Source organism: Lathamus discolor, chromosome 6 (genome assembly GCF_037157495.1).
Source record: "Lathamus discolor isolate bLatDis1 chromosome 6, bLatDis1.hap1, whole genome shotgun sequence".
Classification (NCBI taxonomy): Eukaryota; Metazoa; Chordata; class Aves; order Psittaciformes; family Psittacidae; genus Lathamus; species Lathamus discolor.
In genome coordinates this window covers 87,515,966-87,536,886 of record NC_088889.1, presented here as the reverse complement: position 1 = coordinate 87,536,886, position 20,921 = coordinate 87,515,966, and the positions used below count along the sequence as shown (strand labels likewise).

Sequence of the window (20,921 nt, the reverse complement as noted above, 5' to 3'; positions counted from 1 at the left end):
TGAAAGAACAAATACCTGTGCAGGAGCTTGAGGACTCCTACCAGCACTCATCTTGCAAGCAGGATAGAAGGATCTCTGAAGGAGGGTATTAGTTTGCCTATAAAGTGCATTGATTTCTAATGGAAGTGATCCATCTGTGTAGGGAAAACAGAGCAGCTAATGAAAAATTCTGTTAGGACACAGTGGGGCAAACTCTATTTCTTTTAACTGATGCAACTGCTATTACAGCAAAACAGACCCATATGCTGCGTATTCCTAAAACTTGATAGTAAAGGAAGCTAAAAGAGAGGTGTATCTGCCCTTAAACAGCTGATATAAAGCCAGTGCTTTAAAATTTCTTAGGCCAGTGGTCCATGACAACTTCCAGCTTTGCAGGCAGACAAGCACTAAGAGCTGAATAGCTATGCCGAGTGGAAAGGACACAATTTCCATCTTCCCATGACTCTGTGGGGAAATGGAGAAGCTGTGCAAAGAGCTGCTCGGACCTGAAGCCACGAAGTGGTATGCCCTCTCTGTATACATGTTGAGGCACTGTATTTGACATGTAATGGCAAAGCTTTTTTACTCTATATGTGCCATTAGTGTTAGTTGTTTCCCTATTCTCAGGAGTGACATTCAGGAGAGGTAAATTTGAGTGCTCCCCTTTTTATCAGTGTGATGACTGGGCAGCAGAAGTGGAGGGGTTAGGCTGTGACCGAGTGCCACAGTGCTGCTCTTGAGGGGGCAGCATCTGACTTTCCCTTGGTTGCTGAGAGGGCCATCTGCAGCTTAATGGGGAAAGCTATAAAGAAATCATCTCTATTCAAACTGCATTTCCCCTCAGTATAGCTGCCGGAGGCCCTAATCCCTTCTCGGGGCTTGGCAAGGAGCCTGCATGAGGCCTTAGCTCCATAGTTTCCCTTGCGCAGGCTGCAGTGCTGAGCAGAGAAGTGGTTAATGACACTCTCAGTCTTGTCAGTGGTGCAGAAACACAGGCTCCAGCTGTGCCTGTGGTGGGTCTTGGCTGGCTTGGGTGGTTTTTTGATCTGCTTCCTCTGTTAGTCTCTCTATGGTATTTCTTTTTCCTGGGTTTGAAGGTTCTCAATAGTGAATATTGGTTGGCTTTGTCCCTGATGGGGTTTTTTTTGAGAGTTTTTTCTTGAAAGAAAGAAAAGGGGAGCAAAAACCCAACTCAAACCTCAAAATAAAACCAAGGAAGACTCAATGTGGAAATGCTTGCTGCATATGAATCAGCCTCTTTTGGAGGAAGGAAGTTTAAGTCAAAGGAAGTTGATTTCCTCTTTTTTCCTTTTTTTTTTTTTATTTTTTTTTTTTTATTTAACCCTGACTGTGGTAGTCTTCAAAGAGGAAGTTTGGAGAGAATTTATGGTGAGAAATGTGGCACTTGTTTGTCTCTGACATTTAAATGGCATGTTTGCATTGTCTGTGCAAGGAGGTCAGTTCAGGTCCTTAGTCAATAGATGGCTCAGATGTCTGTGTTCCTCCTTCCCTGACTTACAGAAGAGATCCCTATGGGATATTGCCCCTTTCCAGTTCTTCGTGGCCTCTCCACATGACTGACATACTGCGTTAAAGCTGACTTCAAATACGAATTATTTTAAGGAAGATGTCCTATGGACTGCTTGCTGTAGCACAATGAGACATGACTCCTTAGAGATGTACAGCAGTTTGCCTTTGATTTTGCTCTTCATCCTCTTCCAGAGGTCAGCCCTCAGGGCAGCTAGACCAGTGTCATTTGCTAATGTAATTGAGAGTAGGCTTAATGTGTATTATGAACTACACCAAGTTTTTGCTGTGTAAACAGTTGTTTGACCTGCTTCAGTTGTGTTAGACAAATGCCAGTGAAGCTGAATGGGGTAAATATAAATGGAAATACAGTGCTTCACTTTTGTTGTTGTTTTTCTTGTTGTTTCAAACTTCTCACTCTTGATTCTGAAGATTGACTTCAAGTTACAAACTGAACACGAACTGGGTATGGATCTCCATGTTAAAGACACCTGAGGAGCACCAATCTAACCCATTCCCATCATTCAGAGATAAATGCTGAAGACCAATTGTAGCACCTTACCTTCCTGTCGTTTTAGTGCTAATAGGAGCAGTTTATGAAACCATTTGCAGGGGATTTGTTGTCTTGGACAGAAAATATGTCTTTTCCTCCTAATTAATGTTTATTTTATTAAACTCAGGTGCCTCCAGATGCCAAAGTGTGTGCTAGAGCTGTGGCTTAAACACTTTCCTAATACCCACTGTTTAGAAAATGATCTCTTCATGTTGCTAATGGTATGAAACAAGTTGTATAAACGTTAGCAGGCACCTTAAGATGCTTTTCAGGTCTAACATTAATGACAATGTAATGCTGGGGTTTCCATTCCAATTTGGACTCTCTCAAATTCTCCCGCATCCCTTTTGTGATTCACTGCAAAAAAATGCTATACTTGAGTTTGTCATGTACAGCAGTACGCATGGCACAAAACCTCCTAAAACATAAATGGGATTAAAATGGTGCCTGCAGAGATGTGGCCATTGAGAATTTCTTGGGCAAGGGATCATTCTGCAGATGACTGAAGGACTCAACCCCATTAGCCCAGCAATGATCATGGTTTCTGTATTTGTCTTAATCTTTTTCCATCTCTACTGCATTTCTTCACACTTTGTGTTCCTGTGGTACAGTCAGGATACTTTCATAATCCTTCTGATTGCAAGGAGTACTAATTCCTTGTTTCCAGGTATAGCTGATTTTAAAAAAGGCAAGTATTTAATGTTCTTTGCGGATAGCTATGAGCCTTGGCATAAATCCTTGCTCTGTCCTAAACAGTCTCCTTAAAAATGAGCTTGGTAGGTCTGAATAGACATTGGACTATGTTATTTGTATGCAGTACATGGGAACCAAGGTAAAGTTGGCACTTCTGTTAATCCTCTTGTTGCACTTCTCCCAAAGTGGATGAGTTTCCCCATCTGCTTGGGACCAGTCAGTAAGCCTTACTAAATCCTGGTTACAGTCCCACCAAAATTCCTTGGCAGTGGAATGTTGCAGCGATGCTGTGAAGGGAATGAGGCCCCATGCACAGTCCCATAGTGGAAACTCGTGAAAGGCAGCCTGCCATGGCTTTCCAGAATCACTTCAGTCCAAGTGTGGTGGTTAAAAATATCTTCTCTTAAAGTGAGCTTCTTTCATGAGGAAGTTTGGGAGACAAATTTAGACGCTCACTCTGGGTTTTTTATCACTTGGGTGCTCTGGTTTTGGCTGGGGTAGTTATTTTTCTTCATAGTAGCTGGTATGGGGCTCTGTGTTGGATTTATGCTGGGAACAGTGTTGATAGCCCAGGGATGTTTTTATTATCACTGAGCAGTGCTTATACAAAGCCAAGCCCTTTTCTGCTCCTCATCCCACCAGCAAGGAGGCTGGGTGTGTACAAGCAGTTGAGGGGACACAGCTGGGACAACAACTGACCCAAAGGGTGGATAATCCAGACCATACGATGTCATGGTCAGTGTATAGAGCTGGAGAAAGAAGGAAGAAGGAAGTTTGGAGTAATGGTGTCTTCCCAAGTAACATGATGGAGCCCTGCTGTCCTGGAGATGGCCGAACACCTGCCTGACCATGGGAAGTGGTGAATGGAGTCCCTGTTTTGCTCTGCTTGTGTATACAGCTTTTGCTTTACCTATTAAAGTGTCTTTATCTCAACCCATGAGTTTTCTCTCTCTTATTCTTCCAATTCTCTCTATCCCACTGGGGTGTGTATGTGTGTGAACAACTGGTGGCTGTGTGGGGCTGAGCTGCTATTTGGGGTTACACCGTGACATCGGCACAGATGGCAAGTGGGCATATGCAGACTGACCCCCTCTCAGCTGCCTTGCTGTGGCTGCAACTCTTGAGCTGCATAGAGAAGATGCCAGAGAAGTATAGTGACAGGAAGAATGCTTGCGCTGGACATCTGTGCTTGTGTCCTATGCAACTGAACATACACACTGCTAAGAAATGGAAACAATGTCTTTGCCCAGCAAAACTTCTTAAGTGATCATTTATACACATTTTACACACATGTAATGTGATCATCACATCACAGTATCAGTGATGTGATACTGTGTCACTGAAGATAAACCAGCAAGTTCAAAATAATGCAAAATAATAGCAGAAGCCAGCAGAACCCCATTATCTACAGTGCTTATCATGCTTATGGAAACACTGCCATCCCTGATGATGGGATGGGCTAACCTTGTTGATGATGTTCCTTTAGGGAAGTTTCCACAACCGGGTCAGGTTTTTGTTTTCTGTTACAGTCAGGGGTGGTTCTGCTCATTTCCGTTTGTGTTCCCCTCCCTCCCTAATGCCTCGTTTATCCTCTTCCATATAGAAATGGCATGTGAAAGTCTGTCTCAAAGCAGTCTGATGGCTGCCTGCTAAAGTGGTGTGTGCTGCTTGCAGTGACCTCCCTGCCTCAGCCTTTGGAGCTGAGGGTTTGAGCTCAGTGTCTTCAAACTCTGTGGTGGCTGATCTCTTCTCATTTGGTTGGCTGGCTTAAGAGGAGATGAATAAGAACATCAGGAAGCTGCTGTAAGCCTGGTTATGGCATTTAATCTTAACCAGTGCCTATCTGGCCCTATAAGGTACAGGGTTTAGGTCCTACGGAGGAACAGGAGACTTGGAGATGATGTGTGTAACCATCTCTACTGAAAGACCCTATCTGTAGAGAACTCTTGAAATTCACAGGAGCAGTATGAATACTTGGTTTTCAAACCATATCTAATAAGAAACAGCAACCACAAAAGAGCAGCTAGCCTGAAATAAAGCACGGATGTCTTACAGCTGGAGTCTTGCAAATAAACCCTTGAGGTTGGCATCCGCTCCAGAGCACGCATGGCCAGCACATACAGATAAACAAATGCAGTGTCCCAGTGCTTTGCTTGATGATGTGTAAGGATAGGCACATAGGAGAGAGACTTTTCTCCTCTAAATGAAGTGCATTGTCTCCGAGAGCCCATATTGTAGGAGGGGGAAGGGAAAAGGATGGAAATTAGATTAAGTCACTGGGCTTCAGGCCTAAGCATTTCCTGCCTTTTTCTTTTTTAATACACCAGTGCTGCCTAACTCATGTGCTGGCTTGTGCAAGTGTGCCCTGGTCCCTGCGTGCACGCAACAGGCAGCTTGGCAGTGCCATGTTTTGCCTTCAGGGAGTTCCAGGCCTGCAGGAGCATAGCTGAGTTCCCGCTGCAGAACTGAGGATGGGGAATTGTCTTGGCATGGGAATTTATACAGCATTTGGGTTTAAGCCAGGTAATGCAGGCAGTGCTTGCTTATCCCAGAGCTGTAGGAGCATTAAATTCATACTTCCTTTTTAGCATAGGGCTTTTCTGCTATCCAGTTTTCTGGAAAACTACCTTGCAACGAGATTGTGTTTTAAGGCTTTAATGGATGATACAGCTTTCTAACCAAGGAAGTAGCGCTCCTTCTGAAGGACCTTGAGTAAAGTGGCCAGTGTTAGGCAGGAATATGTGAGCTAATCTGTGGGAAAGGAACGTCTGGTGAAACTGTGCAGGTCTGCTATGGGTGAGCTGGGCAAACTGAGTGTGGACACAAGCAGTGCAGGACACCCACTGAATTCTTCCAGCTATCCTTTCAGTGCTCTTTGCCTCAATATTCCAAATATTTATCTGACTCTTGCCTTTAAACAAAGTTAACTAATCCTTTTAACTTTGTCCAACTGGGAATACTAGGAAGGCATAAACTTCTAAAGCTGAAGGCTCATTCCCAAGAGGATTCCTTACACAGTTTGCTGGTCTAGGATTCGGGGCAAAGACCTGCATGAACACTGATGCCTCCATGGTAGATTATATAGAGCCCTGCAAGGGAATCTGCAGAATCCCCAGAAAGGAAATCCGCCTTTTCAGTGAGAATGCTCATTTGACAAGCTGCCAGTTCTGAGCTAAGCCTCATTTAATAAAGATTTAGTCTGTGGGGACCTGTCAGTGGAAGCTGAGTTTGGTGAGTGTCTCATTCTTTTCATCGCTGTAGTGCATAGAGGCTTTCAGCCAGCATTATGGAGAAACTAGGGATAAGAACATCCTAATTTTGAGGAACCCCTTACCTCTGGGAACTCTGCCTTCCTGTGTAAGGTGGAGATTGCTGAGTTGGTAACAGCTAGGGGAATAAATGGGTTGTTGTTTGACTTCAGCCCAAAAGGACTCCAGTGTTCACTGCTGATTAGCATGGCATAGATCTGCATTCGTGGGCAGAAAAAAACATCCAACCCAATTGTTAAGCAAATCCTTTCCACTCAGTGCTTTCCATCTCTCTTTGGTTTTGACATGAGATGCTCTGATGAATTCTAGCACCTGCCCCTGTAGAAGCTGAGATGCACAGAGGTACCTGTGCTATGTATTGTTTAACCACAGCCCTCTCAAAGCACCAGTGGTGATTGTACTGCGTGTTGGTTACTGCAATAAACCAAGTATCAGCGAGGTTGTGTCTTTTCAGCCTTTGCACTGGTGGCTTCTGTGAACTGGACCAAATATAAAGGCAGTGTTCAAAGTCTTTAATTATGAAATAAGGGGTTAGAATGTTAGTATGGAGGAAATGATGCTGAATCTTTCATCAGCCTAGCCTTGTTCTTGGTCGTTGCCTGCACAAGGGCACTTGAGAAATTAATCTGAATTAACTGAAGGAATAAATTCAATGCAGATTATCTAAACCACTTTAAATGCACTAAAGTGAATTAAACTACACTGAATTAAGGCCCTTCTAGTTAAACTACATTAAAAACCTGTGTGAACACTCATTTGTAATTAAAGTGGCTTTAGTTCATAGCTCTAACACCAATTAACTGTGGAATGCCCTTGCCTGTGTGTAGATAGCTTCTCAGCACTGACAAAGCTAGCTTGTTTATTTAACCAACTTGGGTTATATACATTTGAACTATGTAGTCATACTCGGAGTTGTTTCAACTGTAGATCTGTTTTATTCTAATGTCTGCTGTATTGTCTTAAGGTGATTAATAAACCAACCAAACAAAACACGACATAATCCTTGGCATTTTCTCTTTTCCAGAAAACCAAGCCAATAGTACAAAAAAGCTAAAGGCAAAGTGTTGGCCTATATTGCTTGCTCCAGTGTGGACTTGCCCTAAATATCTGTGTATCTATATAATCTACTGCACTCCCTTAACAGTGTGCTTTCTCTGGGAGATGTCTGTATAAGGAGATGAGACTTTAGAGCCTGTCCTCTGTTTCCATGGTGCTTTTCCATGCTGCTGAGGGATCCCTCATGAAGGAAAATACATCTCGGTACCGTGGGAAAAGCCTCTTCCACAGCACTTTTCCTGCCCAGCCTTGATCCTCTGCTGTGTTGAGTACAGTAATTGGCCTGGGATGCCTGTCCCCCGGGCAGAGGAGATATGGATGGTTTAGTGCTGAGATCAGCAGTGGTTTCCACATCCTCCCCCCATATTACATTTGCCAATATGTGGTTGGCTTCATTCCCTACCAAAACCTGCATCCTTCTGCAGAGGCTGTGGGATGAATGGCATCCTGAGACACTTTAGTATCCCAACAAACACCATGTACAGCGTTTTTCAGAAATGAAAATAGAGTCTCTGAACACACAGTATGTTCAGAACAAATTGATGGGGGGGGGGGGGCAGAGTGTGTTTCTCATTTTGCCGGTGTCACAAAAATTAATCACTTTGGTAGGACACCATTACTTACCTATGAGTACATAAGCTGCTTAGAGATGTCCTGAAGTCTGCAAAACCAAATGGTGTAGGAAGTAGTGTGGGCATGACACTATCCCACAGCAGTTTCTTTTCTTGCTAAGACTTCCGTCCTTCACGGAATAAATAGAGATGAGTGCTCCTTTGGCAGCAGCCCAGTTTGCTTCATTTATTCTTCTGGGTGAACGTTTTTCTCTTCCCACACTCCTTTAACCTCTTCTGTCTGTTTTATTATCACAATCTCAAGTCACTGCATGGAAATCCAGAAGGAACACTAGTTGCAGATTCAGTGGAAAGCTTTCTCTTGGCAAAAGCCAACTTTAAGGTAAACCTATAAACAGTTCTCTATCTGGCAATGATTAAGACAGCTGTGGTGTTGAGATACTCAAAAGCTGTAGCTATTTTGTCCTGTGGGTTGAGATGATGAAGTTTTAAGATGAAATACCTTTAGAACTGTTGATGGAAGGTTAAAAGCAAAGCTGCATGCTTTTCAGGAACTACCTGAAGGCTTCAGCTTTGCTCTCAAGTTTCTTAATGAGGTTTTAGTGTTCTACCTAGTAGTGAAATTCCAGTGCTATCCAGAAATAGCTGTCATCTATTCCACATGAAAAGCTGCTCACTACTCCATACTGCTGTTAGCACAGTTAAGGTCTAAAGAACGTGTTCATTGGAGACTGGATAGGTTGAGATTTGGTAAAACCTGTGCTCGATAAACGCATGAAATATTTTGTGCCAATGTGTATTGAGGATTAACTTCCTAAACCTGTTCTGCTGCCAGGACTTCTTGTGCCAAGTAACCTTCACAGGGGAGAGGACATGGTGGTATGAGGAAGGGTCCATAAGCCCTATGCTCTTCTATATAGTCGAGGGATGAACAAAGAGCACTTAAGGCAAGTGTTAAATCTTGACACTTAACATGAAAGTGACCCAACATTCACCTCCTGCACTACAGTGTGTCATGGCTCTTCCTTTTAGGTTATTTCTCTTTGTAACCATGTATGTAGGATGGAGTATATACCCCTTAAGTGCATTTTCAGCAGGTAAAATTAATCTTCCTGGACCGCAGTCCACAAATACGTTCAGGTAACTAACGATGTGGAACTTGAAGCTGAAAGTGTTTTGTATGGAGCCTTTTTATCCAGTAGACAAAGCTATATATTGGTATAATTGATCCACAGTAAGATAAGGCATGGTCTCAGAGATCTAACTAAAGGCTGATCTACATATATGTCCTTAGGTATAACATCAACACCTCCGGGTACCCTCATTCCAGCCCTCAGGTATTTTTGGAGGGTATTTTTTTGCTGTGTTTCTTTTTGTGATGGTGTACGGGGACATAGATGTTTTCTGCCTCTTCTCTTTTCTTGGCTTCTTACTCGCATTGTGAGTGTAAATACCATGAATCCTGGCAAGCATGCTGGAGTTGAGAAAGGCTATGAACACTAACAGGCTGTCAAGCGCCGTTCCTGCACAAGACACGGTGTATTCAGGTTTCATGGTGCCTTTCCAAGCTAGCAATGCCGCTCATGTACTGCTATTAACTTCTATTTTGAAAGTGCTTCCTAGTAGTGTAGCTTTGTCTCCTGCCAGTCTGGCTGTTACCACTTGGATTTACGCTCATTTTCAGGGACTGCTCTGTCTCCACTTCTGCCATTAGTGTCAGCACAGTGGTAAAATGTTGCTCCTCCAAGTTATCTCCTTTTTCCTGTAAGGGCAGTTCATGCATCATTTGCTATAAAGGTTCTGATAGCTCAGCAAATGTTTGAAGACGAATTGATGCTCTTTTGTGGCAAAAGGCCCAGTGCATAATTTCACATTTACTCAGGATAACGTGGTCTTGGATAACCGAGTCCCAGATTTACTGTTGCAGGGTAGGGTGGCTGAGGGTTTATCCAGCCTCAACCCCCCTTTTTTAAATACTGTCATTTAATCCCAACAAGCAGGCACAGGCATCCCTTTGGTTGCAACCAGGCTTTCACTGCCAGCCAGTCTCTGGGTCTTAAACTGACTCATCAGTCAGAAAGATTAATAACTGCTCTGCTGGATGATTTCACTTGTTGTCATGGCACATATCCATTAATGGAAAACAAATACTCTGGAAAATGAAACACAGATCGTGGTGTAGTGGCCAGCCAAGTCGTTTTGGCCAGATGCATAAATTAAAGCATATATTAAGTGTCCTTTCAAAGTGAGAACCTCAGGTTGCTTGCTGCATGGCAGTCTTCAATTATTCTTTCTTTATTCTTTATAGTATTTCCTTTTTTGCTTTTTGATGGGGGCTGTTCCCCTACATCTGGAGCTCCAGTGTGATTTTTTTTTGCTGATAGAGGGTTGCTGGAAGGATGTTTTCAGCTGAATTCATCTTTCCAGTGGTAATGCAGGAAGGTTGAGGGTGTGAAGAAAGAAGTGCAGGCAAGCGGTGCAGGAAAGCTTTGCATTACAGCAGCCTGATGTGTTTAAAAAATAAAGAATATCCCCAAGGAGCTTTGGTATGCCAAATGTGTTGGTTAAATTAGTATTGAGTGCTCGTACATGGCAAGCCTTCAGAAGTGGGAGAAAGTGGGGCTCTGAGTGCAGCTTCCCTCTCGAAGGCCCCTTTCTGCTGAGGAACTCAAACAGCGTGCACACCATCTGGCATAATCATGGGAAAGGGGGATAGGGCTTTTTCCCTTCCACCCCCACTCTTCTCTGTTAAAGGTACCAAAGTTCGGTTCCTACAACCGGACCGGGTTTCTGCTGTTCAGTTTGGGAAAGCAGCCCCTGCAAGTTCCCCCCATCCCAGTGAGCTTGGTGGGCTTTGGTTCCTTTAGGCTGGGAAAACAATGTATGGCTATGTGGAGAATCTGTGAGGCAGCAGTTAGGTTTAACTAGTGTGGATCTCGTTATGTGCAGCTGATGGGCCCTATACTCTGTATACTCTGACATTTGCTTGGCTGGAAAGTATGTTTTTGTGTCTTGTACGTTTTGCCAGGATAATATCTCATCAGGGAGTACCTATGGAGCAAACTGGGGGGAAAGAAGGGGAAGAAAAGCCTACAAAGAGCAAGTTACTACCAGACCCTGTTAGAAACAGTCACCAGTTTTGTTAAGAATCTCACTTTAATCACAGCATTCTTTGGTTTATTTCTTTGACCAGAAGGAAGTTGTTGTTTCAATCGGGAGGAAGCGTATAAATGGTCTTTAAGGAGTTTCTTCATGGGGAGGAAAAGAGATACTGAGTTAAAAGAACAAAGCTTTGTTTTAGGTTTGCTGATAGAAATCTGTCTGCCTTTTCAATACTGGGACAGCAGCGGGTGACTTAGGACCTTTCCAGATATTCAAGTCATTTCTAATAAGCTGGCACTTGTCACCACTCAGAGGGTTTATCCAAAAAAGCATATGGATGAAATAACATCCTTTTACTTGATCAATTCATGTGGGAAAGTGTGGCTGGATTTGGGGCTAGAATGGATTTTATCTTTTTTTTTTTACATTATATTTAACAAAACTGTTTTGCATTTTTGGGTTTAATCCAGGGTTTTCCAAATACTAAGAAATTTGAATGGAGCAAAACGAAATTAAAATAGAATTAAACACTTACTGCTTCCCTTTCCTCCCAGGAACATCTGACAAGAAATAGGTATAACACAGTAACTCAGCTTGGGATGGCCTCAAGCCAGTGTGTCTGTAGCATCCATGTTTGTTGTACCTGTAGATGCGGATGGTATATGGAGGGATTTAGCATTTATTCTGGATCTGCCTTGCACAGAAGCGTGGCATGGGGATTCATTTTTTTTAAATCAATCTCACGCATGTATAATAAATTCCACCCCCTTTCAAACCCACTCATGCACTTGGGTTTCTAATGAATAAGCCTGCATATTTATTCATGAAGATTAAAGAACTGTGCAGATAGAGGCAGCTGGCTGAACTTTTTTTTCCCCTTTAAATCTGCTGACCTCTGCTCAGGAGTAAAGAGGAAAACCCTCTCTCATTCACTTAGTCGGTTAACTGAGCCATTTTGTCTGTCCCTGTCTGCAATTTACTGCTTAGGGCACAGAACGTAGAATCAACTAGGTTGGAAAAGACCTTTAAGATCATCAAGTCCAACCATTCCCCAGGTTTCATTGAGTGGGATGCAGAGAGGAAAGAAAGTGGTGCTAAACATCTCCTGTTTATATGTAAAAAATACACAAAACCCGACTTGTTTTAAAGGTGTTCCTTCAGCATTGACTTATTGCAGAGCCCTTAAACATCTGGGCCCTGATTCACACCCCTACCCTGGCTGTGCCATGGTCAGATGTGACACTATCTCTGTTTTCCACAGGCCCTGTTGCTGTTGGGTGGCATCGCGCTCTCCTGCCTTGCTCTGGACCTGCTCTTTCTCTTGTTCTACTCGTTTTGGCTGTGCTGCCGCCATCGGAAGAGTGAAGAACACCTAAATGCTGACTGCTGCTGTACAGCATGGTGTGTCATCATTGCAACCCTGGTGTGCAGGTACGGTCGAGGCCTGAAAGGGATCCTCCCTGTCATTTGGGGTGGTGTGTCCTGTATGTGCATATATTCATGCTTGGTGTGCTGCGTCTAGTTAGTGAATGTTGGCAGTAATCCCTCTTTCTATTTGATATATGTACGATTTACATATCTGTAATGTATTTTCTTCCTTTCTACCACTTGCTGAACTGGCTAATGGTTTGAGCAGTGTGAAAAGGAATAGCTAATGTCCTGCTCTTTGATGCTTTGCAAGTGGTAAATCAAGGACACTGCATCCTTGGGAGCTTATCGCTTAAATGGGATGGATACAGTTGAAATATTTATCATGTCTAGTTGGAGATTTCTTAGAATCCAGTGTCCAAAAAGAATGACCGTGGTGGAGTAGATTAGGACAAAAGAGGCACAGAGGATTCTTTTGTATTTGGAAGTACTGGTATTCGACTGGAGTGGACGTTCAGGTTTTGCAGCCTGTGTAAGACACTGCTGCATTTCATTATCTGCACTAATGTACCATCTCCAAGGATTGCTAGTGATGGTGCTAGTGTCAGTAACATTTCATGGTATGAGTGAGTTATAGAAGGTTGTGGAGGTGAAGTGAAAAGAAGGGTTTCTGAAAATGAGAAATTAAATAATTAGAGGAGAACATGTGCAGAAGAAGTTAAAAAGAGATAATCAATATTTTGTTTGTTTTCTGGGTTTGGTGTTTTGAGTTTTTCTTTTTTCCCATTTCCTAGAAAGTTAATGGTGGGGCATCTGAAAGCAGGGACATCCTTGCAAACTTCTGGAAGGGGCCTTGAACTTAGTTTGTTTTAACTTGGGCAGAACGAGCTGTGTGGACGTGTCCACTGAGATTGAGCACTGCATTTCTTACAATCCCATGCATCATCTACTCTTGCCCAAGACTCCAAGTGGTCTTAACTGCCCCTCTCTGGGGCTGGCAGGTCTGGGAGCAGCCCCCTATTCAGAAAGGAGATAACAATGTATTTTTGTATTTACTTGCTGATCTGGTATTTGATCTTTCTGAAGGTGAGAATGTTCTGTGAAGGCCAGGCTTAGCTGTTCAAGAGCTAGATTGTGCTACTAATGCGTTTGTATATTTGTTCTTTCAAGGCACATACTTAAGAGAATAGAAACCCCCTGAAGTCTGGAACAAACACTGCAGAGCAGACATTCTGTTTGGCAGCTAGGGATGGGTTGGTTTGCCTGTAGAGGCAGGGGCTCAGTGTTGAGGAGGAGACTTACTGCACTAACCAGCGTTGCCATCTTTGCAGGGAGCTCTTCTGTACTTTGCTGAATGCAAATAGGGATGGAAAGGTAAACCAGAAAACAACTTGCAAAAAAGAAATCTCAGCCTCATTCACCTTTCTTTTTAGTGATCTCAGCAGCTTCAGCTGCATGCATTCAAATCCACTGAAAGTGCTGTGGTCCTAACCCTTTCTTACTGGTGCTATTTATAGTTGTGCTGCTGCTACAGGCTCTTGTTAGCTATTGTAAAGTAGCATGTGTGTCCAGGGCAGCTGCTACAGAGTGTGGTAGTTGATTGTTTTTAATTGTGGAAAGGGTGAGAAGGAGGTGTGCAGAACAGCATGTGTGAGACAACTTTAAGTTGGAAGGTCAGCATATAAATTCTGGTAAACTTGATGTGACTCCCAGTCAAGTCTTGAAGCTGGAAAACTGCTTAAGCTCCCTCAAAATCCAGACCACTGGTTCTCATCCTTATTGTACCATTTGTTTTTGCAAGTATTAGATGTAGGAGTATCCTTGCAACTAAGATTCTACCTGAATCTACAGTGACACTGAATGAGTATGTCTTCACTTCCTTTAATTAAGTTTTAAATATCCATTCTGATGTTGTTGCACTTGAGCAATAGCAGGTTGGTACCGTCCATGGTGAATGAAGGTGCTGTCCAAGTGCTGCTGCTCTCCTGCAAAGCTGAGGTCAGTTTTCTGCCCCTTTTCCAGTAGCTGAGCACAACAGTGCACTCAGACTGGCGCCTCTTGACACTCTGCTCATTGCCTGGCTGGGAATGTAGATGAGGCTTCTGATAAGCAAGAAATCTGATCTGTGCTAGCAGGAGGTCCCAGTTAGATACTAACAGCTAAAGATTAGTCCACTGGATATATCCTATCCGAGCTGTGTGTTACACATAGCAGAAGTGCCAGACGGGCAGATGCTGTGATGCCTCAGAGTGATGGGGAATAAGGCTATTCTGAATGTCTGTCTGACAGTAGGCTGACCTGGGAGACAGTTTGTAGCACCATATGCAAGGGGAGAGAAGCAGCATGGATGCTGAAGCAATGGGAGGTTCCAAGTAGTAGCTGATCTGTCTTCCTATCCTAGAACTAGTTAACTCTGGTTAACTGTTGTTAACCTATCTTGTCTTCCTATCCTAGAACTACTTAACTCTGGTTAAGTCCAGCTGTGCCTAGTACATGCTTATTTACGTAGTACATAATCCCACAGGGCTGCATGTACTGTGAATCCTGCTGAGTGCTGTGGATCACTGTTTCCTAATGATTTGATATTTCCTGCTGAGCAAAAGGGAGAATGCTGAGCCAGCAGAAGGGATAACTGGTTAACAGGAGCTCTCCAGCAAAATGTCTCTCTAATGAGTGTTCCCAGTTGCTCTAGCCACAAAGTAAGAATGATTTGCCTAGATTATTCCTTGAATACTTATTTAACTTCTAGTCCTTGCCAATTTTGATTGGTTTCTGTGTACTGGGAGTTGTCTTATAAATCATCTCATCCACCAGTTTAGGTGACCCTAACTCTCCCAGGAGGGAGCTCAGCTCTGAATGTGGGAAAGAAACTTTGTGGACAAGATACCTGAAAGAAATGGGTACAAATAGATGGAGAACTTGCTTTCTAAAGTGCCAGTAATAGCGCTTTTCCTTGGTGCGAAAGTGCAAGGTGGTAATTAGAGAGACAAATTAACATTCCTCCTGAGAAGATCAAGTCTAAAAAGGGCTCTCCTTATGAAGTTCCTGTAATTAAAGATGACTTGGTGTAGTTAGATTATTCATTTCTAAGGATGTGATGTGAATGGCTAGCGTTCATCTTTTCAGACTGGTGACTGGGTACCCGGAGGAGTTTTCACTGTTTGTGCGTGGGTATTAAACCAGGAGGATCTCACCACCAGAAGGCATGTATATACTCACTGTATCAGATTAACATTCTGCTGTTCGTGTATACCCTGAGCAATCCACAAAACATTTTTTTGCAGGTCATGTTGCAAGCTAATTCGGAATTGCACTTGATATTTCTTGTTCTTTATCAAGGGATGTCCTAAGCCCATATGGCTTTTGCATACAAACAACAGAAAGCTATTCCACAGGCTTGAATTTCTTGAGTCTTGCTAAAAGTGATACTGAAGTGTGTGCACTCAACATGCAGTTCATTAAATTGTACTGTTGAATCTACAGTAATACATGGAAATCATGGCATGCTGCTCTTCTGTCTCATGTCATATCATCTTTGAAGAGCTGGTACAGTTTACTGTCTCCCTACTTTTTTTCTGTGGGTGTGCTCCAGTGATGAGAGTGTTAAGCTCCACAGCTTTCTTGTCTTAACATAAGTGGGTTTCCTAAAAGGACTGAGTAGCCAAGTGGCTTTTTTAAATGCAGTATTGAACAGCAGAGCAGCTTAAATGGCCCGTAAGAGCTTGATAGGCTGATTTCTGAGATTTTCATTAAAAATATGAGTGAGAATGAAGGCAGGAAAGAGGTGGGGGTAATGGAAGTGATAGAAGAATGACAAAGGTAGGTTTGGGAGGAGGAATTGAGGAAGGGACAGCGTGAATTCAGGAGAGGTGTGTGTGTGTGCTAGGGAGGGGAGTGTGACAGAAGCCAGAATAGCAGAAGTGGAGATGACTTTCCTATAGAAGCGTTGAAAATGCGTTGGAGTATCTTCCAGAGGGTGCTAGGGTGGAAAAAAGCTGTGTCATTCAGGAATGCTGTTCTTGTATCCACGGTGCGTGACAAAAATGCAGGCTTCCCCATTGGGTGAGGATTTTGTCATCCTGTACTGGGAGATGGATCAGCTGTATCTGAGGTTACTGAGCCCCCAGGGTTTGTGCAAGAAGCCATGTGATTTGTCCTGACCTCAAGGACTTAGACTGTTGGGTTAAGATGAGTTGATCTATTTTTACTTTAAAAGAATGCCCTTAAATAGATGAAGCCCCTCTGTTTCTCTTTAATCAAATAGAAGGTAGTTAAAAACTAGCGTAAATCCTTAAATCTGCTTTAAACAATAGCAACTTACACCAGTGTGTGTAGGCAGGGATTTGAAACAACTATTGGATTTAGATGAAGCCAAATGCAAACAGAAAACTAAGCAGCAACAGTTCTCTTCCCCCGCTGGCAGCTCTCCCACTGCCTGCCCTTCAGCTCTGCCCCCTCCTCAGTCAGAGCGTGGGCGTGGGTCCAGGCAGCTGCCCCCAGCCTGGGATTCAGGGATGTTTTCCTTCCCTCTCTAGCATGATTGTAAGAGGAACTGCCACAAATCTGTGCAGCTTGCTCCTAGGAGAAGGAATGGCAATGTAAGTGGCTCTTGCTAGCACAGGGGATGAATGTGGAGCTGGCTTTCGCTGGGCAGTAATGGAAAACTTTATGCTTTAGGTGTAGTTTCTAGTGAATGTGTGAGATGCATGTCTAGAGGAATTTATTACTTGAATAAAATGGCTTTTATCCCAATTCCTATTGCTCTAGTGTTTTCTTTCAGGAGTAGTGACTGCCTAGAGGGTTTAAGTGAGGTCAAAGCAGTGGTTTGCACAGGGATGGATAGGAGTCCTAGAGATGGCTGCTGGGTTAGTTCTGCCTCCAATAGGGTAACAAGTCTCAAGTCACTTGCCTGTAGTTGCTAGCACTTCATAAATGGTCCCTTTCAGTAAACTGACTGATGTACCTATCTGTGCTGCATCTTTAAGGGCAAGATAACTGCTGCTACTGCAGAGTGCTGTTTCTGATCCTTTTCCACCATAACAGTGCTACTGTGCTGGGAATGCTGAGAGCCAAACAGCAGGTTTTGGGCACTTACCAAGCCTTCGCTGAAAGAATAAGCTTCTAGTAGCTGTAACAGGCTGAATAAAAACTCGCTAATTAAAGGGGTCAGATCTGCATATTGAATGTCAAGAATGTTCTGGAATTTGTGTGTCTATAGTAGAAACAACTATTAAAGTTTGCTGCTGCTCAGGAGAGCGAAAGGGTCTTTCTGAATGTTTGCTCTGATAAAGACAAGAGGAAATTCAAGCCATGGGATGCTGATTTGCGTTATCCTGGGCATAGCTCTGGCTCTGTAATCTCTCTTAAGTGGAAGAAGTGTGTGTGTGTCTTTTTTATCCCCTCTGCCCCTGTGCATCCTAGGCGTGTGTTATCAGCTCCGATAATAGCTGCAGCCAGCGAGGAATGCAAAGGATTTTTCTCTTTAATTACCAACATCATTTGCATTAGGAAAATGTTTGAGGAATGGTGCTCATGAAGAAAGGATAATTTCTTGCGTTAACCCTAATGCTAAGAGTTACATACTTGCTGCCTTTCAACATATGATGTAGGCTGCCTACTGTCCCTGGAAGACTCTTCAGCTGAGGTTCTTATGGGCCAAGCTCTCTATAATTTGTGGAGAGTCAGTTGTTGGAAAAAGCATCACACAGATTTTCACAGTGGATCCACTTCCAATGTGTAATCTTTGCTTCTATTTCTTGTGTTTATGAGGAGAAAGTAAAAATGCAACCATGTGAACTATATTGGTCTGTCTAAAGTGGATGAACCCAGGCAAGGAGGGATGGATGCTGTCTTCCTGCAGCAGAGGAGCAAGAACAGAAACAGTCATTTGGACTGTGGATTGATGTGTGTGCCAGAACAAATCTGCAAGGGTCTGTTATCAAGACAAAGCCCGCTCTGGCTTGCCTGCTTAGCTTCATTTCCCAGCTGGGTGGTGATGCTGGTGAAGAATGCTTAATATCCTTTAGTGGCCCTTCCTGTTAAACAAAGGCACTATGCTTGCTTGTTCTGAAAGCTGTTTTTTGGCTTGTTTCCTTCCTCTTTTATTGCCCCTTCAAACCAGCTCTGTGAGCGTAGTGCTGTAACTCAAGCACAAGAAGAAACTGTGAAGAAACCGTTTTGTCCAGAATAACTTCAGATTTACACCAAAACCACCAACACCTTCCTTTCCACTACCGCCGGCACAGCCCTGGTATTGTGAGAACCTTCCCAGAACAGATCCTGGGAGCTCTGAAGCTAAATGTGACACAAGAATAGAAATTTTCTATCTTGGTAATGGGTTTTTTTTTTGCCTTGAGTTTAGTTGTGTGACCCCTTCGCAAGCTCTTTCCTCCTCTATTATTAGATAAAATGGGCTTGGGAAGAGGAACTGTGAGTTCCTGCAGTGATGTCTTAATAGAAGATGTATCACTGACTTGCATGAGATTATCTCTTGGTTACAAGTCATTTACAGGATCCTCCTCCTTTAAGTGAGGCTTAAGCTAATATGGTTTACTTCATAACTGGGGCAGGCTGATATGTGTGGACAGTTATGGCAAATCATCTGATAGGTGGTAATTTGCTAAGCAGCTGGAGCTGAATTGTGTCCACAAGCTTGAAATTCATTTGCTTTAACAATAAATAAGCCTTTTGTCCCAGTAAGTTATTCAGCCTTCTTTCCCAGTACTCTAAGTCAGTGTGACACAAATGCTTCTAATAGGAAGATAAATCAAGATAGATGAGGTTCATAGATAGTTCACTGTGTAGAAGGCATGGAAAATACGGAGGAACCACCATCATGGGCTCGTAGTCAATGCAAGCTCTTTGTGTCCTGCTGTTAAGAAATTTAATGAAACAATGTGTATTTTACATCCAGAGAAGGCATGTGTCCCCTGACATAGCAACGGTAGCTCCTGGAGGAGCCACTGGAGAGCTGCTTGGCTGGATGGATTTCTGGTTGCCCATGGCTCATTCTGCAACAGATCTTCATTACTGTACCATAAATGAAACCTACATACTGAGAAGGGGTGGTGTGCCTCTGTTCATCATATGGACCCTATACAGGGAGTTGATGGCTGAGTGGAAAACACAGGCAAATGTTTACAGGTGATTTTTTTAGTGGTTGCTGAGGAGCATGACCCCAGCTTCCCTTAGGGAGGCATGCAGGTGTCCCTGCCTGTGGCAGGGGTTTGGAACTACGTGATCTTTAGGGTTCCTTCTAACCCAAACCATTCTGTGAATCTTTGATATGATTCTGTGAGTCTTCCCTTTCTGTGGCAAGTGCTGATGTGATTACCAGGGGTGCTGTTGCAATAAGCCGTGCGTTATATAGCTTGCCATTTAGCTCTAGCTCTACCCTTTCTTTCTCTGCAGTGCTGGAATTGCTGTAGGCTTCTATGGGAATGGAGAGACCAGTGACGGCATTCACCGGCTGACGTACTCGCTACGCCATGCAAACCGCACTGTGGCTGGTGTCCAGGACAGGGTAAGCACTAGGAGAGATGTGCTAGCAAAGAGGGAGTGTGGGAATGAGCAGACTTGCTCAGCAGCTCTTGTCTTGAATCTGGCTGTGCCTGTATCTCTTCCCATTTTTTGTTAGTCTCTGGGTTTAGAGATGTGCTAAAATTTCCATTAGCTGAGTGGTGATTGCTTCAGCTCTTCTAAAAATATCAAAGCAAACACAGCTTGTTAAATGAAGTCTTCCCTTTGCTAGGTTTATAAACAGCTTCTGATCAGCTCCCTTCCACACCCGGAAGAGGAGGCAGGCCAAAGCAGACAAATCTCTTAGTAAAATGTATCATTTTAGCGCAATCAGTTGTCCTTGTGCTGACTCTAATTTCATGGTATCATTCTGTGACCCTGATGGCAGCTACATGTGTGCATGTGTTAAAGGTTCAGCTGAGATGCTATTATTGGACTACTTTCAAACAAATTATTTTATAGATGCTTGTAAGTTGCTTTTGAAGGGTAAACAGTCTGAGCCTCTAGGACAGAGGTCTGGTATGCTGGTAGCTGTCCATGACTTGCTAGTAAGAATGGATCCTCTTTTACTTCTTTGACTTCGTGTCCTTTCATTATTTATCTCATTTTTGCTGTCTTTTTTTTTAACTCCTTCTTTCATTCCCATAATACAGGTACTAGATACTGCAGTGGCCCTGAACCAAACAGCAGAACCAAACTTGCTTGTCCTGGAGGAGATGTTCACAAAGCAGACTGACTACCTGCATGTTATCCAGAAACTGCAAGGTCTCTTGGATGAGCTGGTCAGGCAAACAACTGAGATCCCCTTTTGGAAGAATGAAGAGCTGTCTCTGGAGGAACTGGCAATTCAGATTGACCTCTATGACTGGTACAGGTGTGTAGCATGCTGTAGTGTAGATGTAGTAACATCTGTTTTGCAAGAATGATGTGTGTCTTCTGGATGACTGAGCCAGAGGCTCTGTATATTATCGCAGGTGCTGTTGGCTCACGTAGTTCATTTGTTTCTTACAGCAAAATTGCATTCAGTTTAAATCAAAATGTGGGACAAACTTTTTCTTAACTGTGTATATTGCCAGCTGAAGGGAAACTCACTCTGAATGTGTAGCTTGTTCTAACACTGGGGAAAAAACAGCCACAGAGAGAGTTACTGTTGTGTTCTAATCAGCATGTTGTAGTTGCATGGCACAGTAGCTAGACAGAGTAGAAAACTGGACTGGTTCCATAAGTTAACAGCACATCCTAATGTTCCATTTTATTAAACATATTTAATAAAAGATTGCATCA

At 43.2% G+C, this 20,921-nt stretch overlaps 1 protein-coding gene across 6 annotated transcripts in view; it reads left to right on the top strand.

Annotated features, from left to right (window-relative positions):
* Positions 1-20,921, top strand: part of TTYH3 (tweety family member 3) — an 81,323-nt gene that overhangs the window by 27,484 nt on the left and 32,918 nt on the right. For all 6 annotated transcript variants that reach the window (XM_065684536.1, XM_065684538.1, XM_065684535.1 and 3 more), the window contains exons 2-4: positions 12,013-12,182; positions 19,530-19,641; positions 20,291-20,511. In XM_065684536.1, coding sequence (XP_065540608.1) covers positions 12,013-12,182; positions 19,530-19,641; positions 20,291-20,511 — 503 coding nt within the window. The remainder of the gene's footprint in view (positions 1-12,012; positions 12,183-19,529; positions 19,642-20,290; positions 20,512-20,921) is intronic.